The sequence below is a fragment of the Salvelinus sp. IW2-2015 genome, linkage group LG4q.1:29, assembly GCF_002910315.2.
Source record: "Salvelinus sp. IW2-2015 linkage group LG4q.1:29, ASM291031v2, whole genome shotgun sequence".
Lineage (NCBI taxonomy): Eukaryota > Metazoa > Chordata > Actinopteri > Salmoniformes > Salmonidae > Salvelinus > Salvelinus sp. IW2-2015.
The window spans coordinates 70,572,480-70,600,142 of NC_036842.1; the positions used below are offsets into that span (position 1 = coordinate 70,572,480).

Below are 27,663 nucleotides of genomic sequence, written 5' to 3' on the forward strand. Positions count from 1 at the left end.
TAAAACCTTAAATCATATGCTCAATAGGGACCGTATTGAAGCTTGTAGGTATTTAACTGGAATGTGTAACCTGAGATCAATTAAACCTAGCCTTTTCAAGCTAACCATGTCCCTTTTTTCCCCCATTAGTCCAGTAAAATGGCATCCAGCAAGTCTTCTAGCTCTCACACAAGCAAGAGGATCTCAGCCAGGCTGGGTAATACCTACTTACCAGCAGCCACCCACAGCTCCACCTCTACACCCCCCTCTAGCCTGCTTGCACCCCACATGGTAGATGGAGGGGATGGACAGGCACAGGGCACAGGTCAGACCTGCTCTAGTACCTCAAATATACTTCTGGCCAACATCCTGACCTGAAACATCACCCCATTTCCAATTCATGGTCTAGACCAGGGGTACCCTGAGCCTGGAGTTCTAGAGAGCTGGTTGTCATTGTGTGTGTGTGTGTGTGTGTGTGTGTGTAGGCTCCAGTGTGGAAGTGGTCTCCAGAGAGGCGGAGGGCCAGCCGGGTGCTGACCGCCTGCCCAGTCTGGACAAGTTCAGTAGCGTGGGTAGAAACAGCCTGGACATCTTCTCCCCCGTAAGAGACGGTGAGCTCCCCACTCATCTTTGACTTAGTTTCAACTCACTGGTATTAAGTTTGGATTTGGTCATCACACCATTTTCTTTTTAAACTGACAGCTTGTTGTTTTTTTGTCTTTAGATTACAAAGCCCATGGGATGGGTGGTGATGCTCCTGGTGGAATCAAAGGGAATGGTACGTGGAAAATGCCATGCATGTCCTCTTTTACAGTTCAAGTTCTCATTGAAAGTTCATGAGGACCCTGCACAGCTAACCATGAGTAAAAGATGTGTGTCTTTTTTAATTAACCCTCTGTTATACACCTGATGCAACTAATCAAGGGCTTGGTGAGTAGTTAAAGATGGTTTGTTAGTGCTGGGATAGAACAAAAATGTGCACCACGGGTTCACCCAGGAATGGATTGAGAAACACTGCTGTAAACATTCAATGAAGTTCACTGTCCCCTGTACATCATCTATACTGGTGTACATGATTGAGACCACATTTGTGGCTTGTTGTATGTACCATAGGGACCAGTTTGGATATGTTCTCCAGAGAAGGAGAAGGGCAAAACAGCACGGAGAAGTTCAGCAAAGTGGGACGCAATAGTCTGGACATTTTCTCTCCAGTCAGAGAGGGTGAGATTCCATTTGTGTCCCTTGACATTCAAAGTTCAAATTGGTCTGGACAGCTTCACAAACCTGTAAACTTTTTCAAACTCATTAACTGTAATGTACAAGCTGACCATTGATTCACTGATTCTCCAGATTACAAATCCCATGGAATGACCGCAGATGTAACAAGTGGGAAGAAAGGAAACAATCTGGACTTCCTCCCTTCCTACTCTGGTGGACCCCCACACCGCAAGACTCCCCTGGGCACACCTGGAGGAGGGCGCTGTTACAGCCCCCTGTCTGTCTTCCAGACCCCTCAACCAATCAAAGAGGAGGATGCCGAGCCGCCAGCGCAGACAGACACACTGGATTTGAAACGGGTCAGTTTACTTTATTCAATCAGCTGTTGTACAATTTGGAATGCTGACAGACCATTTTAACCAGGAGTATTCCATTCTGGTCCTGGGGTCTTCCCAGACAAAAATATTCAAGGACTTTCATTACTTGAATCAAGTATGATAGTGTTGGGCTGGATCAAAGATGGGCAGGGAGGCCCCAGAACCTGAAATTAGACCCCTTATTTAGTCGGTCGGTTTTTCCTGTCTAAATGTTCAAGCTGCTCTTCACCTGTTGTCTGTTCGATTGACAGTATGAGAAGGGTGAAGGCCCCACCCCACACAGCCAACCAGCACAGCTGTTCTTCACCCCTGAACCCAGCCTGAGGGCGGCCAATGACATGCAGGCCCAACTGCGCTACAACACACCCCTCAATGGTGGTCCGCACACTACTGCACCAGGTGAGTTTGTGGTTGTTTTTTCTGTGTGGGTAACAGCTGCAGATAAACATATTAATTGATGACATTATGATGTATAATAGCATGACTGTTTAAATTGTGTATGGCTACTGTGTATTTGTATGCTAGAGAGCATATCTAAGCACAACAGTACATTAATTGTGTGGTAGTACATTGATGAAATCAATGAAAAATACCCTGTGTCAGCAGGCCCTGCAGTTTCTTCAGTGGTAGCATCCTCTGTATCAGAGAGAATAGTGGAGGCTGTTGGAGCAGAGGGTGGAGGCGCTCCCCTCACATCACTGCAGATCCAGTTCATTCGCAACATGATCCACGAGACCCTGGAAGACTTCAGGTGGTTGCACTTTCTCACAGCAGATCACCCTCGGTTGTTGAACCTACTTGCGCATCTCTGGTCAATAGTTCTGTGGATTTTTGGCTAACTCCATTTCCTCAACAGGGACGCCTGCCACCGAGACATAGTGAACCTCCAGGTGGAGATGGTCAAACAGTTCTACATTCAGCTGGTAAGTGACATGTCCCTCTGGTCCTACTCCACTGACACACGTGCCACTACACACCACACACTATTTAGAGTCCCTTGACAAAGCACTAGCTAAACCTGTCTACATTGTGGTTCCATTTCCCTAACTTACCCCTTGGTTCCTTGCTGCGTTTCAGAATGAGATCCATGGTCTGGTCGAGAAGTACTCGGTCAACGACACGCTGGTAGAGGAGATCGAGAAGCTGAGGGAGGAGAACAAACGACTCCGAGCCAATTACTGAGAGGTTGACTTGGACTTACCACCTCATCACCCCTAGAAACAGTTGTCCCCTCTCAACTCAGACAGAATGTATTAGGTCTCTGTGGGACAATGCCTTTTTTTGTGTCCTGGTTTAATCCCCTTCCATCTTGGAATGAATTTACTCTTCAGTGCCTTACTGGTAGTTAAAGGATTGACCAGTATGTTCTTTGCAAAGTGTGCTATCAGTCACATCAATCATCTGTGACCGTGGTTATCAGTGCTGGACAATTTTAGCCCAATTCCAAACCGTTCTCTCCCCTCGCATAAAGAGAGGTCAACAAGGACCCAGGGACAGGAAGATGCATTGCTTAAATACAGAGTATACCAAACGTTAGGAACAGCTTCCTAATATTGGGTTGCAATATTTAACAAGTCACATCAATAAGGAATCATAGCTTTCACTTGGTCAGTCTGTCATGGAAAGAGGTGTTCTTCTCTTCAGCATAGTATGGTTGAAGTTGATAGTATCTTTGGCTTTTACTGGCACACTGAAACAGAATGAGGGCATGCCTTTGTCTTTCACCAATCATGATACTGTCTTTGGACTAGGCAAGAAAATGTCATATTGGTCATCAATTTCTAATAGTAAGTGGTGCCAAGCTCCCTCTGAAGTGTGCTTGCGCTGCCAAGTTTGCCCATCAGATATTTGTTTTTGTTATTGATGTTTTGTGAAGAGGAATATAAATACTAGATGTGTACAATTTTGTTAATGTAATTAATTCTGGTTTCAAGGTGACTGTTTATAGAACCATTCATGGTGCAAACTGAAAACTTTAGACAGCATGTTAAAATTATTTAATTTAACAATGAAATACAGCTGCAACAATGGCAAAATAGGAATTAAAAGACAAAAGTACTTCTATGTATTTTCTCAATGTAAACATCTCTCCCATATACTATTGATAAAAACTAACATTGATGCTTGGCAAACACTTCATGGTTGCATCAAAATAGAGAAATGCAATAGGATGACCACTGACAGACCTAGGACTCACAAGTTTCTCTTCCCCACATACGTCAAATTTAGGGATAGTGGATAGGGACCCTGCCAGAAGTTGTGCGTAGACCTGCTGGGTCCTGGACCTCAGGCCTTTATTTCAGGTGTAGCCAGGTAGGAGACATCACAGTTGTCTGAGATCAGCTCCTCTGTGAACCGACAAAGTATTTTTTTACTTAGTCTAAATGCTAGCTACTTCATATTTCTGGAATGACATCCAATTGAAGTGGACCACAGGGTCAGATTGTCTGACCCCTCACCTGACAGCACGCATTTCCACAGGCCGTAGGTTTTACCCAAGGCTGTCTTCCACAGACGGAGTGTTCCATCCTCTGATCCGCTGGCATAGAGCTCCCCGTCTGGACTAAAGCGAACACAATGGACCGGCCCAAAGTGTCCCTTGTATGACTCTACACAAAGGACAGAGATGGAAGATTCTATTGAAGTTTTTCCCAAGGTGAGAAGCTTGACTTCAAAGACAGATTCATATGAACATTAACTTGTCACAATGAGTGGACATAAACTCAGCAAAAAAATAAACATCTGTTCAGGACCCTGTCTTTCAAAGATAATTTGTAAAAATCAAAATCACTTCACTTTAAAGGGTTTAAACACTGTTTCCCATGCTTGTTCAATGAACCAAACAATTAATGAACAGTCGTTAAGACACTAACAGGCGGTAGGCAATTAAGGTCACAGTTATGAAAACTTAGGACACTAAAGAGGCCTTTCTACTGACTCTGGAAAAACAACAAAAGAAAGATGCCCAGGGTCCCTGCTCATCTGTATGAATGTGCCTTAGGCATGCTGCAGGGAGGCYTGAGGACTGCAGATGTGGCCAGGTCAATAAATTGCAATGTCCGTACTGTGAGACGCCTATGACAGCGATACAGGGAGACGTCCTCGCAGTGGCAGACCACGTGTAACAACACCTGGACAGGATCGGTACATCCGAACATCACACCTGCGGGACAGGTAAAGGATGGCAACAACTGCCCGAGTTAAACCAGGAACGCACAATCCCTCCATCAGTGCTCAGACTGTCCGCAATKAGCTGAACTGAGGGCAGGTCCTCACCAGACATCACCGGCAACAACGTCTCCTATGGGCACAAACCCCCCAGCCCTGGACCAGACGGGACAGGCAAAAAGTACTCTTCACTGACGAGTCGCGGTTTTGTCTCACCACGGGTGATGGTCGGATTTGCGTTTATCGTTGAAGGAATGAGCAATACACCGAGGCCTGTACTCTGGAGCGGGATCGATTTGGAGGTGGAGGGTCTGTCATGGTCTGGGGCGGTGTGTCACAGCATCATCGGACTGAGCTTCTTGTCATTTCAGGCAATCTCAACGCTGTGCGTTACAGGGAAGACAGGCGCCTCATGTGGTAGCCTTCCCGCAGGCTCAACCTGACATGACCCTCCAGCATGACAATGCCACCAGCCATACTGCTCCTTCTGTGCGTGATTTCCTGCAAGACAGGAATGTCAGTGTTCTGCCATGGCCAGCGAAGAGCCCGGATCTCAATCCRATTGAGCACGTCTGGGACCTGTTGGCTCGGAGGGTGAGGGCTAGGGCCATTCCCCCCAGAAATGTCCGGGAACTTGCAGGTGCCTTGGTGGAAGAGTGGGGTAACATCTCACAGCAAGAACTGGCAAACCTGGTGCAGTCCTTGAGGAGATGCACTGCAGTACTTAATGTAGCTGGTAGCCACATCAGATACTGACTGTTACTTTTGATTTTGACCACCCCTTTGTTCAGGGACACATTATTCCATTTCTGTTAGTCACATGTCTGTGGAACTTGTTCAGTTTATGTCTCATTTGTTGAATCTCGTTATGTTCATACAAATATTTACATGTTAAGTTTGCTGAAAATAACACAGTTGACATTGAGGATGTTTCTTTTTTTGCTGAGTTTATTTGCAATTTAGCAGATTTCAAGCGGCTTACGGTCAAACCGCACACACATCCGGCAGAGTAAGTTCAAATATATATTTGTATTCAACATTCTGGCTTGTAAGGAACATTTACATTCATTTCAGGCTGTATATACCAATTCATTGTGTATTACAGCCTGATAAATTAGACTAATGGATAAGAAGATACGTGTGAGCCATGGTACCAGTAAACATATACAAYCTCCTAAAGCCAAATTCCTTTTTTATTTTACCAGGTAAGTTGACTGAGAACACATTGTCATTTACAGCAACAACCTAGGGAATAGTTACAGGGAAGAGGATGGGGGATGAATGAGCCAATTGTAAGCTGGGGATGATTAGGTGACCGTGATGGTATGAGGAGCAGATTGGGATATCTCAAGCATAGCCACCAGTTCAGACTTGGAAATTCCCATCCCGTCCTGGTCACTGCTGTCCACTACATAGATAACAGCATCGGTTTTGGAGTAGTAGCAGTGCCAGTAAGGCCTGAAACAGAGAGAGATGCAAGAAGAAACAGTGTAARCAATACATTTGTTGGTTGACTCTTGACAAACTGACCGCTGACAGTTGCAAACTTCAGATGTGTGAGACATATGCTACAATAAATAAGTCAGGAATATCTTACAACCTAATACTGGTCTGCCCTCCAAGATCCCACACCTGGAATGTCAGATCCTTGTATGTTACCGTTTCCATGTTGAAGCAAATGGCTGGGTGGGGGCAGACCAGTAGCTTGAGCCATTTCAGTAACAAATATATATGTTGCAAGACATACCATTGTATTGGCATGCAAAGTTACGCACATCAGTTTGAGTTTGAGTATGTTACTCAGCACTGAGAATAAGTTGACACTCACTGGTTATTTATAGTGGTGACGACCTCCCCAACTAGAAGTCTGTAAAGAATTGTAGTTTTTTTCCCAGCTCCATCCAACCACAGGATCAGTATCCTAATTTTCCTGGTGCAAAACAGGCCAGAAAAGAGATTGGAGATTTAACATGGCAGGAGGGATAGATAAAAGTAGTCATACTTTACTCATTACATTGATCAAACTATACAGACATAACTTCAAAGGACAAAATACAAATGTCAGGTCTGGTCAATGCATATTACTAAAGGCCTAGCTATAAGAGCATTGTCTGGTATGCATTCACGGGTCAGCAAGTTATTTTCCTGAATAACAATGCAATACGAGGAGACAGAGGTCATTGAAGTAGCTAGTATACAGCGACATCTGTCTTACACATTCCCTGGATAGCAAACGTTCATCTGGTTTAACTCAAAGAACACCCAAATAATTTTAACTGTATTCATAGGAAATTGTAAATTTACCACATCCTACCTAGCTCTTTAAATGCTAACACAGAGCAAACATTGGCTGATGGAAACTAATCAGTAGCTAAACATTGATTTCATGAGAAACGTAACAAAAGTATGACACACTAAAAAAGGTAGCAACAAATCTTACCCATTTTTGCCTAATAACAGTCCCTGCAATCCTATCCAGTAAGTGAAGTGTCTTCTTCCTTGTGGGTTTGTTTACATGCCCAGCTCAGTTATTGGTACATTATTGCCACCTATTTGCAGGGATGTACTGGTGATTTGATAGTCTATTACATTACAACCAACATACTGTACAGCCCCAACATTGTGTAAATATAAAAAAGAATACATCAATGTTTGGAGAAAAAAAACAAGAGGCAAAAATGTAAAAGGACACAGACAGAGGAGTGGATCAACGTTTTGTTATTGTTGTCTGCCTTGACAAATCAGAAAATACTRCAGTCCATTATAAAAAATAACTGCTACTTATAATGGCTTTAATAAAAACAATTGTATTGTTTAGAGCAAATTGTTTTATGAAACAAACAGAGGATAAACATACAGGTAAGTATACAATAGCAGATCAACTGGCAAATAAATATACGAATAAGCAACATGTTAATGAATAAATACAGCATGCAAATATACAAACAGAATTCAGATTTTGAAAACCTTATCTCTGTCTTTCATTTCCAGTGTCTAATTGTCGTGAACTCTCAAATTGTAAAAACCCTTAGCGGTTTGACTGTAGAGGCTATTGACATGGTAACATCAGATTAAACTTCCTCTAGAACAGCATAGACTGAAGAGACTTGCGGACAGTGGCCATCTCCTGCTGTTGCTGTGGACAGAGAGAGATGGGTTATAACACTCAAGTGACCAATGGGAAACCATTACAGATTTATTTAAATAAAGAAATTGAATAAAATTGTATTTGTCACATGCGCCGAATACTTTTTGTGGCTGTTGGACTTCCTGAGCCAACGCCCACAGCGAGTCAAAATAGGTCCCCACGTGTCGGATATACACAATACCAACACAGGCGCTCCTCAGGGATGTGTTTTGTCCCCACTCCTGTACACTAATGGTTGTACTAGTTCCCATTCTGACAGACACCTCGTTAAGTTCGCTGATGACACTGCCTTGATCAGCCTGTTGCATGATGACGAGGAACATCATGGCCCAGTCCTAGATGACTTTGTAGAGTGGTGTGAGGAATCACACTTGGTCCTCAATACCAACAAGACCAAATAGATGTGCATAGACTTCAGGAAGTGTACAACACCTACCTCTGCAACATCTATCAGAGGTCAGAATATAGAGATTGTAGAGGAATACAAATACCTGGGTGTCCTCTTGGACAATAAGTGTCAGTGGAGTAAATGTGCAGACCTGATCTACAGAAAGAGCCAACAGACTGTACTTTCTCAAAATGCTGGGATCTTTTAATGTAGACTGTACTATACTGACTCTGTTTTACAAATCTTTCATTGAGAGTATTTTAACTTTTTGTATTGTTTGTTGGTTTGGCAATGCCACTGTCAGCCAGAGAAATATGCTGAGAAGGATTATCACCACAGCAAGCAAGGTACTAGGAGTCAAACAGACAGGCCTGGATGAGATCTTTAAGGTCAGGGACCTCCGCAAGGCTCACAATCATTTTAGACCCAAGCCACCCCCTGTACCCAGACTTTGAACTACTCCCCTCTGMGCACAGGTATAGGGCACCCCTCAGCAGGAAAAACAGAACAAGACAATCATTTGTGCCAGGTGTGATATCCCTCCTAAGTAGCTCGGGCTAATGTTCCTATCGACTCAGTAAGGCCAGCAGGCTCGTCTTAAAAAAAGAAGGTTTTATTGGTATGTAACTGTTATGAAAGTTGTATTGTCAATTTTGTTTTGTATTTAAACGCCACTTTAAACGTGTACATGACACTGCAACACAATTTCCCCATGGGGACAACAAAGTCAGTAAGTAAGTACAACCTTATAGTGAAATGGTTACTTACAAGCCCTTAACCAACAACGCTTTAAGAAGTTAAGAAAAATAAGTGTTAAGTAAATGGAAAATAAAAGTAACAAATAATTCAACAGCAGCAGTAAAATAACAATAGCGAGGCTATATACAGGGGGTACCGATACAGAGTCAATGTGCAGGGGCAACGGTTAGTCGAGGTAATTGAGGTAATATGTACATGTAGGTAGAGTTAAAGTGACTATGCATAGATAATAAACAGAGAGTAGCAGCAGCGTAAAAGAGGGGTCTGGGGTAGCCATTTGATTAGCTGTTCAGGAGACTTGTGGGTAGAAGCTGTTAAGAAGCCTTTTGGACCTAGACTTGGCGCTCCGGGACCGCTTGCCGTGCGGTAGCAGAGAGAACAGTCTATGACTAGGGTGGCTGGAGTATTTGACTATTTTTAGGGCCTTCCTCTAACACCACCTGGTATAGAGGTCCTGGATGGCAGGAATCTTGGCCCCAGTGATGTACTGGGCCTTACGCACTACCCTCTGTAGTGCCTTGCGGTCAGAGGRCGAGCAGTTGCCATACCAGGCAGTGATGCAACCAGTCAGGATGCTCTCGATGGTGCAGCTGTAGAACCTTTTGAGGATCTGAGGCCAGTCTCCTGAGGGTGAATAGCCTTTGTCGTGCCCTCTTCACGACTGTCTTAGTGTGTTTGGACCATGATAGTTTGTTGGTGATATGGACACCAAGGAACCTGAAGCTCTCAATCTGCTCCACTACAGCTCCGTCGATGAGAATGGGGGCGTGCTCGGTTCTCCTTTTCCTGTTGTCCACAATCATCTCCTTTGGTCTTGATCACATTGAGGGAGAGGTTGTTGCCCTGGCACRACACGGCCAGGTCTCGAACCTCCTCCCTTTAGGCTGTCTCATCGTTGTTGGTGATCAGGCCTACCACTTGATGATGGTGTTGGAGTCGTGCCTGGCCATGCAGTCATGAGTGAACAGGGAGTACAGGAGGGGACTGAGCCTGCACCCCTGAGGGGCCCCTAGTGTTGAGGATCAGCGTGGCTGATGTGTTGTTGCCTACCCATATCACCTGGGGGCGGCCCGTCAGGAAGTCCAGGATCCAGTTGCAGAGGGAGGTGTTTAGTCCCACGGTCCTTAGCTTAGTGATGAGCGTTGAAGGCACTATGGTGTTGAACGCTGAGCTCTAGTCAATGAATAGCATTCTCTCATAGGTGTTCATTTTGTCCAGGTGGGAAAGGGCAGTGTTGAGAGCAATAGCAATTGCATCATCTGTTGGGGCAGTATGCAAATTGGAGTGGGTCTAGGGTTTCTGGGATAATTGGTGTTTGTGAGCCATGATCAGCCTTTCAAAGCACTTCATGGCTACAGACGTGCTACGGGTCAGTGTCATTTAGGCAGGTTACCTTAGTGTTCTTGGGCACAGGGACTATGGTAGTCTGCTTGAAACATGTTTATATTACAGACTCAATCAGGGACATGTTGAAAATGTCAGTGAAGACACTTGCCAGTTGGTCAGCACATGCCCGGAGCACACCTTCTGCTAATCCGTCTGGCCCTGCGGCCTTGTGAATGTTGACCTGTTTAAAGGTCTTACTCACATCGGCTACGGAGAGCGTGATCACACAGTCGTCTGGAACAGCTGATGCTTTRATGCATGCTTCAGTGTTACTTGCCTCGAAGCGAGCATAGAAGTAATTTAGCTCGTCTGGTAGGCTCGTGTCACTGGGTAGCTCGCAGTTGTGCTTCCCTTTGTAGTCTGTAATAGTTTGCAAGCCCTGCCACATCTGACAAGCGTCACAGCCGGTGTAGTATGATTCGATCTTATTCCTGTATTGACGCTTTGCCCGTTTGATGGTTCGTAGGAGGGCATAGCAGGATTTCTTATAAGCTTCCGGGTTAGAGTCCCGCTTCTTGAAAGAGACAGGTCTACCCTTTAGCTCAGTGAGGATCTTGCCTGTAATCCATGGCTTCTGGTTGAGGTATGTATGTACAGTCACTGTGGGGACGATGTCGTCGATGCACTTATTGATGTGGTGTACTCCTCAATGCCATCGAAAGAATCCCGGAACATATTCCAGTCTGTGCTAGCAAAACAGTCCTGTAGCTTAGCATCTGCTTCATCTGACCACTTTCTTATTGACCAAGTCACTGGTGCTTCCTGCTTTAGTTTTTGCTCGTAAGCAGGAGGATAGAATTATGGTCAGATTTGCCAAATGGAGAACGAGGGAGAGCTTTGTACGTGTCTCTGTGCGTGGAGTAAAGGTGGTCTAGAGTTTTTCCCCCTCTGGTTGCACATTTAACATGCTGGTAGAAATGAGGTAAAACGGATGAGTTTCCCTGCATTAAAGTCCCATGCCACTAGGAGCGTCGCCTCTGGATGAGCGTTTTCCTGTTTGCTTATGGCGGTATACAGGTCATTGAGTGCAGCCTTAGTGCCAGCATCGGTTTGTGGTGGTATATAGGCAGCTACAAAAAATACAGATAAACTCTTGGTAAATAGTGTGGTCTACAGCTTATCATGAGATAATCTACCTCAGGCGAGCAAAACCTCGAGACTTCCTTAGACTTAATTTTTTTWAAAGGGTGGATCAGCTTTAATATTGCGGATAGATTGTTGCTTCCATCAATGTAATTGTCTGCATTATTTCCAAACCCCCATATATTTTTTGGGTAAATATACACTACCATTCAAAAGTTTGGGGTCACTTAGAAATGTCCTTGTTTTTGAAAGAAAAGCACAGTTTTTGACCATTAAAATATCAAATTGATCAGAAATACAGTGTAGACATTGTTAATGTTGTAAATGACTATTGTAGCTGGAAACGGCTGATCTACATAGGCCCATTATCAGCAACCATCACTCCTGTGATTCAATGGCATGTTGTGTTAGCTAATCTAAGTGTATTATTTTAAAAGGATAATTGATGATTAGAAAACCCTTTTGCAATTATGTTAGCACGGCTGAAAACCTTTGTTGATTAAAGAAGCAATAAAAAACTGCCCTTCTTTAGACTAATTGAGTATCTCGAGCATCAGCATTTGTGGGTTCGATTACAGGCTCAAAATGGCCAAAAACAAATCACTTTCTCCTGAAACTCGTCAGTCTATTCTTGTTCTGAGAAATTAAGGCTATTCCACGGGAGAAATTGCCAAGAAACTGAAGATCTCGTACAACGCTGTGTACTACTCCCTTCACAGAAAAGCGCAAACTGGCTCTAACCAGAATAGAAAGAGGAGTGGGAGGCCCTGGTGCACAACTGAGCAAGAGGACAAGTACATTCGTGTCTAGTTTGAGAAAGACGCCACAAGTCCTCAACTGGCAGCTTCATTAAATAGTACCCGCAAAACACCAGTAAATCCCCCACCATAATAATAGAGTCTAGTGTTGCTTGTAGAGTTGATAAATTCTTAGATATATTTTCAAAGAAGCTTGGATCATCATTATTTGGACCGTATAGGTTAAAAAGCCATATCTGTTTATTGTCCAATAACATATTTCAAATAATCCATCTAATCTGTTTGGACAATTTGCACATTTGGATAAAAATTACTCATAAGGACTGGTGATCATAATCACCCCTTCTTGAATTTCTTTGCCCATGGGAGAAATATATTCCCCCCTCCAGTCCTCTTTCCACAAAACTTCATCTAAAATGATTGAATGAGTTTCCTGTAAACAATAGATATATTCATTCTCTTTTAGCCAGGTAAATACTGATCGTCTTTTCTTATTATCTGCTAAGCCATGACAATTATAACTGGCTATACTTATTTCACCACTTACCATAATGAGACACAAGTTTCATTTCTATTTATCAAAATATGTTTGTAAACGTACCATTAAAAAGTAACATGATGATTGAATGTCTATAGCTCTGTACCATGACATTGAATTGCTATTTAGTAAACCGCCAATTGGTCCCCACTATTCCACCCGCTAAAACCCCTCATCCCGAGTTGGGTTGTCATCCCAATGCCCGGCAGACCACCACCGACCCCATAGCCCCGGAGAGACCAGGACACATCCTTCGAAAAGAGCACACAGTGCCACCCCCAGAACAGAAGCAGTGCATTTCCATCACCCTCACCTCAATTTGTATTATATATAGCCATTTAAAAAAAATATATATATATATATATATATTATAATATATATTATATATATATATATATATATATATATATTGAAGTTGGAAGTTTACATACACTTACAGTGGGGGCAAAAAAGTATTTAGTCAGCTACCAATTGTGCAAGTTCTCCACTTAAAAAATGAGAGAGGCCTAGTAATTTTCATCATGGTACACTTCAACTATGACAGCACAAAATGAGGGAAGAAAATCCAGAGAATCACACTGTAGGGTTTTTAATGAATTTATTTGCAAATTATGGTGAAAACTTTTGTATATTGACCAAAATACTTAATCTCAATACTTTGTTATATACCCTTTGTTGGCAATGACAGAGGTCAAACGTTTTCTGTAAGTCTTCACAAGGTTCCACAACACTGTTGCTGGTATTTTGGCCCATTCCTCCATGCAGATCTCCTCTAGAGCAGTGATGTTTTGGGGCTGTTGCTGGGCAACACGGACTTTCAACTCCTCTCCAAAGATTTTCTATGGGGTTGAGATCTGGAGACTGGCTAGCCACTCAGGACCTTTAAATGCTTCTTACGAAGCCACTCCTTCGTTGCCCGGGCGGTGTTGTTGGGATCATTGTCATGCTGAAAGACCCAGCCACGTTTCATCTTCAATGCCCTTGCTGATGGAAGGAGGTTTTCACTCAAAATCTCACGATACATGGCCCCATTCATTCTTTCCTTTACACGGATCAGTCGTCCGAAAAACAGCCCCAAAGCATGATGTTTCCACCCCCATGCTTCACAGTAGGTATGGTGTTCTTTGGATGCAACTCAGCATTCTTGTCCTCCAAACACGACGAGTTGAGTTTTTACCAAAAAGTTCTATTTTGGTTTCATCTGACCATATGACATTCTCCCAATCTTCTTCTGGATCATCCAAATGCTCTCTAGCAAACTTCAGACGGGCCTGGACATGTACTGGCTAGCAGGGGACACGTCTGGCACTGCAGGATTGAGTCCCTGGCGGCGTAGTGTGTTACTGATGGTAGGCTTTGTTACTTTGGTCCCAGCTCTCTGCAGGTCATTCACTAGGTCCCCCGTGTGGTTCTGGGATTTTTGCTCACCGTTCTTGTGATCATTTTGACCCCACGGGGTGAGATCTTGCGTGGAGCCCCAGATCGAGGGAGATTATCAGTGGTCTTGTATGTCTTCCATTTCCTAATAATTGCTCCCACAGTTGATTTCTTCAAACCAAGCTGCTTACTATTGCAGATTGTCTTCCCAGCCTGGTGCAAGTCTACAATTTTGTTTCTGGTGTCTTTGACAGCTCTTTGGTCTTGCCATAGTGGAGTTTGGAGTGTGACTGTTTGAGGTTGTGGACAGGTGTCTTTTATCTGATAACAAGTTCAAACAGGTGCCATTAATACAGGTAACGAGTGGAGGACAGAGGAGCCTCTTAAAGAAGAAGTTACAGGTCTGTGAGAGACAGAAATCTTGCTTGTTTGTAGGTGACCAAATACTTATTTTCCACCATAATTTGCAAATAAATTCATTAAAAATCCTACAATGTGATTTTCTGGATTTTTTTCTCATTTTATCTGTCATAGTTGAAGTGTACCTATGATGAAAATTACAGAACTCTCTCATCTTTTTAAGTGGGAGAACTTGCACAATTGGTGGCTGACTAAATACTTTTTTGCCCCACTGTAGGTTGGAGTCATTAAAACCTGTTTTTCAACCACTCCACAAATTTCTTGATAACAAACTATAGTTTTGGCAAGTCGGTTAGGACATCTACTTTGTGCATGACAAGTCATTTTTCAAACAATTATTTCACTTATATTTCACTGTATCACAATTCCAGTGGGTCAGAAGGTTACTGTGCCTTTAAACAGCATGGAAAATTACAGAAAATGTCATGGCTTTAGAAGCTTCTGATAGGCTAATTGACGTAATTTGAGTCAATTGGAGGTGTAGCTGTGGATGTATTTCAAGGCCTACCTTCAAACTCAGTGCCTCTTTGCTTGACATCATGGGAAAATCAAAGAAAATCTGCCAAGACCTCAGATTGAAGAAGCCACTGCTTCAAAACCGCCATAAAAAAGCCAGACTACGGTTTGCAACTGCACATGGGGACAAAGATCGTACTTTTTGGAGCAATGTCGGGCCTGATGAAACAAAAATAGAACTGTTTGGCCATAATGACATTGTTATGTTTGGAGGAAAAGGGGGAGGCTTGCTAGCCGAAGAACACCATCCCAACCGTGAAGAACAGGGGTGGCAGCATCATGTTGTGGGGGTGCTTTGCTGCATGAAGGACTGGTGCACTTCACAAAATAGATGGCATCATGAGGAAGGACAATTGTGTGGATATATTGAAGCAACATAAAAATAATTTAACCAGGTAGGCAAGTTGAGAACAAGTTCTCATTTACAACTGCGACCTGGCCAAGATAAAGCAAAGCAGTTCGACACATATAACAACACAGAGTTACACATGGAGTAAAACAAAGATACAGTCAATAATACAGTAGAAAAATAAGTCTATATACAATGTGAGCAAATGAGGTGAGATAAGGGAGGTAAAGGCAATAAATAGGCCATGGTGGCGAAGTAAATACAATATAGCAATTAAGATTTGACAGTAGATGAGGGTGCAAAGGAGCAAAATAAATAAATAAATACAGTAGGGGAAGAGGTAGTTGTTTGGGCTATGTACAGGTGCAGTGATCTGTGAGCTGCTCTGACAGCTGGTGCTTAAAGCTAGTGAGGGATATAAGTGTTTCCAGTTTCAGAGATTTTTGTAGTTTGTTCCAGTCAATGGCAGCAGAGAACTGGAAGGAGAGGTGGCCAAAGGAGGAATTGGCTGTGGGGGTGTCAAGTGAGATATACCTGCTGGAACGCGTGCTACGGGTGGGTGCTGCTATGGTGACCAGCGAGCAGAGATAAGGCAGGACTTTACCTAGCAGGGTCTTGTAGATGACCTGGAGCCAGTGGGTTTGGCGACGAGTATGAAGCGAGGGCCAGCCAACGAGAGCGTACAGTTCGCAGTGGTGGGTAGTATATGGGGCTTTGGTGACAAAACGGATGGCACTGTGATAGACTGCATCCAATTTGTTGAGTAGGGTGTTGGAGGCTATTTTGTAAATGACATCGCCGAAGTCGAGGATAAACATCAGTCAGGAAGTTAAAGCTTGGTCGCAAATAGGTCTTCCAAATGGACAATGACGCCAAGCATACTTCCAAAGTTGTTGCAAAATGGCTTAAGGACAACAAAGTCAAGGTATTGGAGTGGCCATCACAAAGCCCTAACCTCAATCCCATAGAAAACTTGTGGGCAGAACTGAAAAAGCGTGTGCAAGCAAGGAGGCCTACAAACCTGACTCAGTTACACCAGCTCTGTCAGGAGGAATGGGCCAAAATTCACCCAACTTATTGTGAGAAGCTTGTGGAAGGTTACCCGAAACATTTGACCCAAGTTAAACAATTTAAAGGCAATGCTACCAAATACTAATTGAGTGTATGTAAACTTCTGACCCACTGGGAATGTAATGAAAGAAATAAAAGCTGAAATAAATCATTCTCTCTACTATTATTCTGACAATCCACATTCTTAAAATAAAGTGGTGATCATAACTGACCTAAGACAGGGAATTTTTTACAAGGATTAAATGTCAGGAATTGTGAAACTGAGTTTAAATGTATTTGGCTAAGGTGTATGTAAACATCCGACTTCAACTGTATTTGTATTATATATAGCCATTCAAATTAAATATAAAATCCTGTTTCTTATTTTCCATAATTAGCTAATAATATTTGTAGTAATGTAGGCAATTTATGTAAAGGATTTTTACCTCTCACCAGTCTCGCCATTACCAAAATTACATTATGGCAAGCAATTATTATATTAGCAAACAAGTATTGTGAATCATCCTATATTGTCCCTAACATATTTTACTCCCTCGTAACAGTTGTGGGATACACACTCAACCCCTTTCCCCCACAACAACCATAGACTCAGATTCTCAACAGTTGGACCATCCCAGAGCCCAACTCAAGAAAGGTCATGATTTACGAATGCATATACAGTTGCAGCTGTATGAGAAGGCCTGCAAAACTGAGCAAAAACAATGGGCATAAATGGGGAGATTTGATTAACCATTGTCACGTCCTAGATGATGGAGGTCAGATATACCCCCTTCCCCTAACTTTGTGCACCAGCTGTTGTTTACAAATATACATAGACCGCCACCCCTCGTCTTATCAGAGGCCGCTGTTCTATCCTCTCCGAAAAAGCTTAAAACCCGATGATATTCATGTCGTCGTTCAGCCACGACTCGGTGAAACATAAGATAATACAGTTTTTAATGTCCCATTGGTAGGATATACATGATCGTAGTTTGTCTATTTTATTATCGATTGATTGTACGTTGGCTAATAGGATCGATGGTAAAGATACCCTCTCGGCGACGGATCCTTACAAGGCACCCAGACCTTCGTCCTCGATACCTCCGTCGCTTTGTCCTGCGAATGACAGGGATGAGGGCCTTGTCGGGCCTTGTCGGGCGTCTGAAGTAAATCCTTATTGTACAAAGTACAAATAACGCGAAAAAAACATACAATAGCACAATTGGTTACGGGATCGTAAAACGGCAGCCATCTCCTTCAGCGCCATTCTTCTTGCCATAACTCAGTGGTAGCTAGACATGAGTAGGAGTTGGACGCAACATAACTTCCATCATAAATTAATAAGCGGTTTCAATTTACTTTAATTAACCCTCAGACATGAAGGCTACACGACGTGAAAATAATCAAATGAAAAATGTCATGACAGCTGGTGTCCCTTTATCCATTCATTATTTTTGACCGTTTGCTAGCTTTGAGCCAAGCCAATTAGCTGAACTTAACAATTTTGTCATGTGTACAATTTTTCAAAAACTGTAAATGCGATTGACATTGCGTAACTCACAGTGTCCATCATAACTTTCTTCTGCAACACTGCCATCTCCTTCTTCAGCTCCACCTGTGCCCRCTGCAAGAAGGTCTCATGGCTCTTCTCCATCTCCTCCATGTTCTTAAAAAGACATTATGACAAACCCAAGAGTTTCAATTATTTTGATTAACTTGATAGAAAGATCTGTTGAAATTGACATTTTTTTTGCACTTCAGTTTGATAAGTGTTTTGATTTGTACAATAGTGTGTTGTAGAACAGCAGCGAGTTGACGCGTAATTTTGAAATTGGTACTCCCGTAGCATGTGTCTCATGACCCGTAAATACAGAAAACAAACCTGACGGAGAAGTCATCTAGCGAATGCCACAGGACAGCCGATTTATAAATTAAGTACCATACTGATGTGCAAATCAAAAACACTTGTTAAAAAGTTGTGTAAAATTCCTCATCTGTAATGATGGAATTCCAGCTATGGAACAGTGTCTTTGGGAGCATTTGCACCTGCCTAACATTGTATGAGAAAACTGTCATCTGGGGCTCGCCTTAATGAACTGCTCGTATAGCTCTTTGATGGTTTTCAGTTTCTGGCTTTGCACCACTCTAGCCTGCTGGAACAGTTTTTGTTGCTGGCGAAACAAGTTCTATAGTGGAAAAGATAATGTTACATTTTAGCTGTATACTGTATGAGTCCCGAAAAAGTTGCATTATCAGTATACAGAGTAGCACTGACATTCAATTTTTCCTCCTGATCCTCTGATTTCTGTGCATCAATCTCCCATTGCTGCAGCACAGATGACACCTGCTGTGAGTACTCCTGAGTCAGCTTCTGCCTGCAAAAACACCCAGTAGACAAAGTTTTCACCGTTACCCAAGACAAATGACAAAGTGCAAAGCAAACATCAGATGTAGGCTAATAAATGTGTAAACTAATGGCAATAAAATGGTGTCTGGGATAGGATTTTGGCCACTAGTGATATCAAATGTTACCTGCCATGTGTAGTGATTGACGTACCCTACAATGCACCCAAACATAATTATATTCTTAGTTTTGTTGTTGTTGCTGGAGTCTGGGAGCTTGATTTGAGAGCATGCATATTGTTTCAAAGGTGATCCAAAAACATTGACACAAAAATTCAACTGGCAGTGTTCATGGTGATTTTAACGAGAACAAAGCAAAACTTTCAGGTAGAAAGTATACTTCTGATTGGTACCTTTGTATTCTTCAGCTCCATCTGAATAAAGAACCTTGCTAAACAAAGAATGCAGACAATATTTTCTGATAATTTTTTTCACGTAATGTATATGACAAACTGGGTGCCATCTGTGTGTACATTCTATATATTTTTTTATTTAACCTTTATTTAACTAGGCAAGTCAGTTAAGAACAAATTCTTCTTTACAATGATGGCCTACACCGGCCAAACCCGGATGACGCTGGGCCAATTGTGCGCTGCCCTATGGGACTCCCAATCACTGCCGGTTGTGATACAGCCTATATTCAATGCCAGGAGGTGTTGCTGAGGTGAAGGAGGGCTGACACTGCCTCACACAATCTCTGGTCTCAGCAGGTGTTGTTACCTTTGTGCATACTGGGTATTCCACAGTTGCTCCAGTTTCTGATTGCTGCCCTTCAGTGTGCTCTTGGTGAAGGTCTCTAAACGTTTCCTCTTGGCCTGCATGGCTTTGCTTATATCAGCTATGAAACAAATACTAATTTGAGACAAACATTTATTAAAGAACATAGCATACGCATACCTTTGGTTACGACAACCTTAACCAACAGTTATTTTAGAGTATTCAATATATAGCTATTGGCTAACTAAAATAAATCACATTGTGATAAACTTGCCTCCAAATCTCTCCAACATGGTTTGTACCTCGTTCCTAGGGAATGCCAAGATTAAAGAAACAATTAAAAGAATGAAGGCTCAGTTTGACGATTATAACAGGCCGTTGCTGGTATGAAGCTTAGTTTATGTTAGCCAACTTTATAACTTACCCCACTCCAACTTTTAGATCATCCTCCTCAAATGACCTTTTCTTGGCCATCTTGTCAACAACAGGAGTTTCATCTATGGACATTGGCAGAGATGAAGGTGATAAGATACCACATARGGTAAATTAGCTAGCTAGCCCAAATGGGATCAGAAAACCAATTGCCTTTGCAAAGCTAACGTCAGTTAGCTAGCTAGATACCTTCTCGGATGTCATCCTCTGAACAACTCAGTCCTGTCTTTTCGTCCTCAAGTGCGAAATCAAACGATTTTATGTCAGTTGAGTCTTCTGCATGCTTCGTTTTCTTTGACTGTTTTCTCCCAGTGGAGGCCATTAACAGTACCGGACGTGTGTTATTCTAGCCAAAAATCTAAGGAACACACTAGACTAGCTAACTACTGTTAATTTACGTCAACGTTTAAATTAAGTGAGGACGAGTACTAGTCACTGCTACCGCTATAACCTACTGTAATTTCGACATAAGTCAAATGTTTATCAGTTGCTAATACTGTATATGTTTTTACAGTCGTCGGTCAGTCTACGTTATGGTTACTGCTGTAACGTTACCACAGAGTCTCTAAAGTAAACTGTATTTGATGTTCCTGCTGGTCTGTTCCCGCCAAGGAAAATATAATTGGTTCTCCAGGATTTCGCGCCACGATAGCACGAGCTTGCTATGAAATCTTAAGAGACAGGACGACCTAAACCAGACTTCAAAGACACTCAAATCCAGATCTTGTAGTCCTATCTAGGCTAGCTAGAAGAGTACAGGGATCAAATATACAGTAGCTGCAAGCAGCAATGCCACAATTTGACACATTTCCCTATAACAAGTTACATCAGTACTGTTTACCAGGCTTGCCAAATATCAGAACTCCAAATTCAAAAGGCACTTGCACATCTGAGCAATATTTTTTGCAGGTGCATGGTAACAGTTGAACAAGATGAAGGAAAAAGGAAACAGCACACTGTTCTTGATAGTAACAATGAACTTTAATAAGCTTACGTATCGGCCTCACGGCCTTCGTCAAAAGATTCGACGAAGGCCGTGAGGCCGATACGTAAGCTTATTAAAGTTCAGTGTTACTATCAAGAGCAGTGTGCTGTTAATTTTTTCCTTCAAATATCAGAACTCAAAATCAAACTGATCATGCAAGATAATATTATTTTGATGTATTGTGGACCATTTAAGGATATTGATTACTTTAAAACGTATTCATCTACAGAATCTGCACCAAATTTGGCATATCTTCAAACACAATATTTTCCAAGACTCTTGCGCAAACGATATAGCCGGTATGAGCCAATGAGCTTGTGTGAATGATTTGTCCTGTCTAACAATGCCACCATGTGGCCAAACAAAAACTATAGGGTAGCTAGACTCATATCCTTGAGCATTTTTGCCAAATTTCATCACTCTGAGTCAAAAAGATTGAGATATAAACATGGGCCCGTTATAGCGCCACCGTGTGGTTGATCTATACTCGGCTATACTCGGCCTTGTCTCAGGATGGTAAGTTGGTGGTTGAAGATATCCCTCTAGTGGTGTGAGGGCTGTGCTTTGGCAAAGTGGGTGGGGTTATATCCTGCCTGTTTGGCCCTGTCTGTGGGTATCATCGGATGGGGCCACAGTGTCTCCTGACCCCTCCTGTCTCAGCCTCCAGTATTTATGCTGCAGTAGTTTATGTGTCGGGGGGCTAGGGTCAGTCTGTTATATCTGGAGTATTCCTGTGTGAATTTAAGTATGCTCTCTCTAATTCTATCTTTCTTTCTTTCTCTCTCTAGGAGGACCTGAGCCCTAGGACCATGCCTCAGGACTACCTGGCATGATGACTTCTTGCTGTCCCCAGTCCACCTGCCCGTGCTGCTGCTCCAGTTCCAACTGTTCTGCCTGTGGCTATGGAACCCTGACCTGTTCACCGGACATGCTACCTGTCCCAGACCTGCTGTTTTCAACTCTCTAGAGACAGCAGGAGCGGTAGAGATACTCTCAAATGATCGGCTATGAAAAGCCAGCTGACATTTACTCCTGAGGTGCTGACCTGTTGCACCCTCGACAACTACTGTGATTATTATTATTTGACCATGCTGGTAATTTATGAACATTTGAACATCTTGGCCATGTTCTGTTATAATCTCCACCCGGCACAGCCAGAAGAGGACTGGCCACCCCTCATAGCCTGGTTCCTCTCTAGGTTTCTTCCTAGGTTTTGGCCTTTCTAGGGAGTTTTTCCTAGCCACCGTGCTTCTACACCTGCATTGCTAGCTGTTTGGGGTTTTAGGCTGGGTTTCTGTACAGCACTTTGAGATATCAGCTGATCTAAGAAGGGCTTTATAAATACGTTTGATTTGATTTGATCTGAATGGGCTTAGATATGTTGAGTTTTGACAGTGTTTGGAACATGTGTAGACCACACCCACATTAATATTTATTGGTCAGTAGAGGCCATTTGGTTTGAGATGTTGTCTTGCAAAATAGTAATTTGTGAGAGATTGGTCCATAGATGCCACATATCAAGTTTTGTGCAGATCGGTCATTTGGTGCCAGAGGAGTAGTGTTTTAAGTGTTTTTCACAAAATTCTAGGGTTTTTGTTTCTTATGAGAGGGACCGATGTACCAAATTTCATGACTCTAGGTCACATGGGTTGAGGGGCGTTACTTTTCAATGTTTGCATCTGTTATAGAATTTGTTATAGAACCACTATATGGCCAATTGGCATGACATTTGGCCCTTTACCATCATGCCAGGTTGCTTCCTAGGCCTCACTATTTCACAGGAATTTTGCATTTTAATTTGGCCTTGTGAAAGAAATGAAATGATATCAACATTTTTGGGTCACATACACATATTTAGCAGATGTTATTGCAGGTGTAGCGAAATGCTTGTGTTCCGAACTCCAACAGTGCAGTAGTATCTAACAATTCACAACAATACACAGAAATATAAAAGTAAAAAAATGTAATTAAGAAATATATAAATATTAGGATGAGCAATGTTCGAGTGGCATTGACATAAATACAGTAGAATATAGTATATATATACAAAATTAGTAAAGCAGAATGTAAACATTATTAAAGTGACTAATGTTCCATTATTAAAGCGACCAGTGATGCCATGTCTGTGTACATAGGGAAGCAGCCTCTAAGGTGCAGGGCTGAGTAACTGGGTGGTAGCCGGCTAGTGATTGCTATTTAACAGTCTGATGGCCTTGAGATAGAAGCTGTTTTTCAGTCTCTCGGTCCCAGCTTTGATGCACCTGTACTTACCTCGCCTTCTGGATGATAGCAGGGTGAACAGGCCGTGGCTTAGGTGGTTGATGTCCTTGATTATCTTTTTGGCCTACCTGTGACATCGGGTGCTGTAGGTGTCCTGTAGGGCAGGCAGTGTGCCCCCGGTGATGCGTTGGGCAGACCGCACCACCCTCTGGCGAGCCCTGCGGTTGCGGGTGGTATAGTTGCCGTACCATGTAGTGATACAGCCCGACAGGATGCTCTCAATTGTGCATCTGTAAAAGTTTGTGAGGGTCTTAGTTACTTCAGCCTCCTGAGGTTGAAGAGGCACTGTTGCGCCTTCTTTACCACACTGTCTGTGTGGGTGGACCATTTCAGATTGTCAGTGATGTGTACGCCAAGGAACCTAAAGCTTTTCACCTTCTCCACTTTTCACCTTCTTCACGTAGTGGAGGTATTGTTTCCTACCTCCACCAGAGGAATCGGAAGAGTAGTAATAATAATTATGAACGCCAACAAATACAATCGGGTTTCACCAGCTTCGCTGCTGAACCCCTGATTATGTGTAAATGAGTTGACTGTGTAAACTCAGTTCCTTCTCTTTTTTGTATTTTTCTTAGGTGTTCCAAATACAATGCTGCAGCGCGGAGTGCTGACACATATGTAAGACTGCTGATTGAATGGACAGTGCACCTGGATGGGTAAGCCTGAAATATATTATAAGCCTATACCAAAACAGGAATGTAGGCCTATGTATGACCATTGTTTGTTTCACCATATTGACAAAAGAGGTGGGGTTTTGGTGTGAACTTTAATTAAGAAACGTATAGTTATTCTAAAATGGTTTCAGCCAGCTCAAGAGTAGGCAAAAATAATTWAAACTTTTAAATCTCAAAACATCAATAATCAATGACATGGGAGGCCCAGCACAGCACCTCTCTGGTGCTCCTGGCAACTGCCAACTCTGCATTTCAGTGTTCTAGCACAGGGTTATTAGCTTTGTTGTGCCAGGCCTTAGCAGTCTGATTCCCGGTGTATGTAGGCTACTGCATAGGGTCCTGTAGTAATTCCACATTGCAGTCTTTAGGTCCCATTCACTTGATTTGTGCAAGCTGCCAAGCACGCTATGGGGTCGGGCGCAGCGCAAGGTTAAAGTTAAATTAACTTGAACTCTGAGCTAGGCGGAGCCATTATTGCTGGGCATGCGCCTCCTCCATTGATAAACCATGTCTCACCCAGCGCAAAGCTGTTCTTGCACGAGACATGTGAAACCGGCTTTAGGCAACCATCTACCCCCAGCCATAGTTTCCACGCCCTGTGATTCACGACCAAGTCCTTTCAGTCAAATTCAATTCACACCTGAATTTATCCCTTCATTATGAAAGGCAAGTCAGTTACAAGTATCATAATCAACAGAAAATGCTCCACATAAGAAATACAGTAAACACCAGATATAATTCCCCAATACAATACATCCGGCCCCATGCAACATATACTGTAAATACACAATACAATGAATACAATTGATTTAAATGTCGACAGCCACAAGCACTATCCCACTTCTGACACCAGTGTGACGAACGTTTAGAGAGAGCGTATTGCCCCAAATGTGGAGCTGGAAACGTTCGACTCATGTGACGCAGTTACTCTTACGGCTTGTTCAAAAACCATTTGATTTTATTGGTCACATACACATATTTAGCAGATGTTATTGCGAGTGTAGCGAAATGCTTGTGTTCCTAGCTCCAACAGTGCAGTAGTATTTAACAATTCACAACAATACACACAAATATAAAAGTAAAATAATGGAATTAAGAAATATATATTAGATCGAGCAATGTCGGGGGTGGCATTGACTAAAGTATAGTAGAATAGAATACAGTATATACATATGAGATGAGTAAAGCAGTATGTAAACATTATTTAAACGTTATTAAAGTTATTAAAGTGATTCCAAGTCTATGTAAATAGGGCAGCAGCCTCTAAGGTGCAGGGTTGCGTAACCGGGTGGAAGCCAGCTAGTGATGGCTATTTAACATTATGATGGCCTTGAGATAGAAGCTGTTTTTCAGTCTCTTGGTCCCAGCTTTGATGCACCTGTACTGACCTTGCCTTCTGGATGTGTGTAGTCTATTTTTTCTAACATTGTTGCGTTGTCGCTGACATGATTCAGTCTATCCTCTTGGCTTTCCCCTTTCTGACTTGTCACATTAGAGGTATCCATGAAACTAGCAACTGCACTCAAAGTCATCATATCCTGATGATGCATCAGACATCAGTCCCAGCATTCCTCTGTTGGCCATTCATGTACTCGTAAATCAGAAACTGAGCTTCCATCTTCAGAGGAGGCGTCACCACTCACTGAAACATAAAAGCAAGGTTGAGTAAGTCACGCTAGATAAGAGTGTCTGCTAAATGACCAAAATGTAAATGTATATGTGGATATTAACATACCAAAATGAACTGCAAAGCACATTGGGTATTATTATWGGCCTTGTTTTCTGGCGGAGCTCATTAGAACAATACTAAGCATGCTTTACAAGTGCCCATTTTTACATATACATTTATATTTAGTTAATGTATCAGACACTCTTATCACACCATAGTACCATACGTCTGATAACAATGCAGGGTGAAAGGGGGCCACAAAATTGCGAACTATACAAAAAAATGCTATAGAAAAGTATTTTGTATTTTGAAAATACAATTTACAGCTCTCAAAAGTATCACGTTACAAAATACATTGGAGTGTAGTTCAGCCCCATGTAATACAAATTACTCAGAAGTCATTGAAATACATATTTCAAATACATGCAACAGAAATACAACCCATCTCTGCTGGTACTGTACATATAGCCATGCTTCATAAACAGAAAGTCTATACTTGTTTACTATTTCAAATAAAATTTAAAAAGATACTTGGATAAAGAAAGGAGAATGTACCAGTAGTGATTGATCAGGACTCAATTAGCTTGTCATTTTTATAGACTTAATAGACTTACTGGCTGCACTCTGATATTCTGATGATGCATTGGAAGAACTCCCAGTATGCCCTTTCCATTCAGACACCTTGCCATGAGCAACAGCACTAAAAACTGAGCTTCCATCTTCAGAGGGGGCATCACCACCACTCACTGAAACCTAAAAGCAGAATTGAGTAAAGCACTTTGTGTCCCTGTTGTTCGAGGGCTCCCAAGTGGCACAGTGGTCTAAGACACTACATCTCAGTGTAAGAGGCATCACTGCAGTACCTGGTTCGAATCCAGGCTACATCACATCTGGCTGTGATTGGGAGTCCTGGGTGGTGCACAATTGGCACAGCTGGGGTTGTAAATAAGCATTTGTTCTTAACTGACATGCCTAGTTAAATAAAGGTTAAATAAAAAAATAATAGCAGTGCAGCTGTGTTATGTAAAACAAAAATAGCTTTGCAATATCTTTCTGGTACATTTAGCTGTGGTTGTACTGTGCTGTATGGTTATCTGTCTATGTGAATACTTTAAGTCTAATGTTACGTGGCTCTTGCACTATGTATGTAATGTTTGCAAATGATATGCTGCTAGTCTGTCTAGGTGAATAATTGTATATTGACATGCTGTATGAGACAAAGATATTCCTAATAAAAGTAATCATCAGTCAACTTAGTACAGAAAGGAGAATTAAAGCAGGAGTGGTGGTTATTGTTCAAGACTCATCAGTAAGCTTGTAATTTTAATAGACTTACTGCTGGGAAGAGGGAAGTCTATGCTTCCTCTGTTTGTCCTTGTCTTCCTTGTTGGCTCAATAAGACTGACATCTGTACTCAGTTTTTTATTTTATTTTATTTCACCTTTATTTAACCAGGTAGGCTAGTTGAGAACAAGTTCTCATTTGCAACTGCGACCTGGCCAAGATAAAGCATGCAGTGTGAACAGACAACACAGAGTTACACATGGAGTAAACAATAAACAAGTCAATTACATGGTAAAAAAAAAAGAGAATCTATATACAATGTGTGCAAAAGGCATGAGGTAGGCAATAAATCGAATAATTACAATTTAGCAGATTAACACTGGAGTGATAAATCATCAGATATCATGTGCAAGAAGAGATACTGGTGTGCAAAAGAGCAGAAAAGTAAATAAATAAAAGCAGTATGGGGGGTGAGGTAGGTAATTGGTGGGTAGTTTACAGATGGACTATGTACAGCTGCAGCGATCGGTTAGCTGCTCGGATAGCAGATTTTTAAAGTTGTTGAGGGAGATAAAAGTCTCCAACTTCAGAGATTTTTGCAGTTCGTTCCAGTCGCAGGCAGCAGAGAACTGGAAGGAAGGCGTCCAAAGTTGACCTAGCCATTTATTCACTTTGTTTAGTCATAAGTATATTTGCCTTGGCGTG

At 42.3% G+C, this 27,663-nt stretch overlaps 2 protein-coding genes and 1 long non-coding RNA gene across 5 annotated transcripts in view; 1 reads left to right on the forward strand and 2 right to left on the reverse strand.

The window, feature by feature from the left end:
* nedd1 (NEDD1 gamma-tubulin ring complex targeting factor) overlaps positions 1-3,477 on the forward strand; it is a 31,603-nt gene extending 28,126 nt beyond the window's left edge. The window contains exons 8-16 of one of the 3 annotated variants that reach the window (XM_023985574.2): positions 130-304; positions 465-590; positions 704-757; positions 1,093-1,200; positions 1,330-1,556; positions 1,826-1,973; positions 2,178-2,325; positions 2,431-2,497; positions 2,652-3,477. In XM_023985574.2, the coding sequence (XP_023841342.1) occupies positions 130-304; positions 465-590; positions 704-757; positions 1,093-1,200; positions 1,330-1,556; positions 1,826-1,973; positions 2,178-2,325; positions 2,431-2,497; positions 2,652-2,756 (1,158 nt within the window). In that variant the 3' untranslated portion in view covers positions 2,757-3,477. The remainder of the gene's footprint in view (positions 1-129; positions 305-464; positions 591-703; positions 758-1,092; positions 1,201-1,329; positions 1,557-1,825; positions 1,974-2,177; positions 2,326-2,430; positions 2,498-2,651) is intronic. The other 2 variants (XM_023985575.2, XM_023985576.2) reach the window with 2 other exon arrangements.
* Positions 3,478-5,672: 2,195 nt separating this feature from the next.
* On the reverse strand, positions 5,673-7,268 carry LOC139027581 (uncharacterized). The gene is made up of 3 exons (XR_011479705.1): positions 7,183-7,268; positions 6,571-6,672; positions 5,673-6,200 (listed from the first exon to the last, which is right to left on the reverse strand). It is a non-coding gene; the product is annotated as an uncharacterized lncRNA (long non-coding RNA).
* A 472-nt stretch (positions 7,269-7,740) lies between these two features.
* sycp3 (synaptonemal complex protein 3) lies at positions 7,741-20,693 on the reverse strand. The gene is made up of 8 exons (XM_023985577.2): positions 20,256-20,693; positions 20,059-20,131; positions 19,909-19,943; positions 19,638-19,755; positions 18,790-18,889; positions 18,602-18,700; positions 18,076-18,180; positions 7,741-7,878 (listed from the first exon to the last, which is right to left on the reverse strand). The coding sequence occupies exons 1-8, from the start codon at positions 20,386-20,388 to the stop codon at positions 7,825-7,827; spliced, it is 717 nt and encodes a 238-aa protein (XP_023841345.1). The 5' UTR covers positions 20,389-20,693; the 3' UTR covers positions 7,741-7,824.
* Between the last annotated feature and the right edge of the window lie 6,970 nt (positions 20,694-27,663).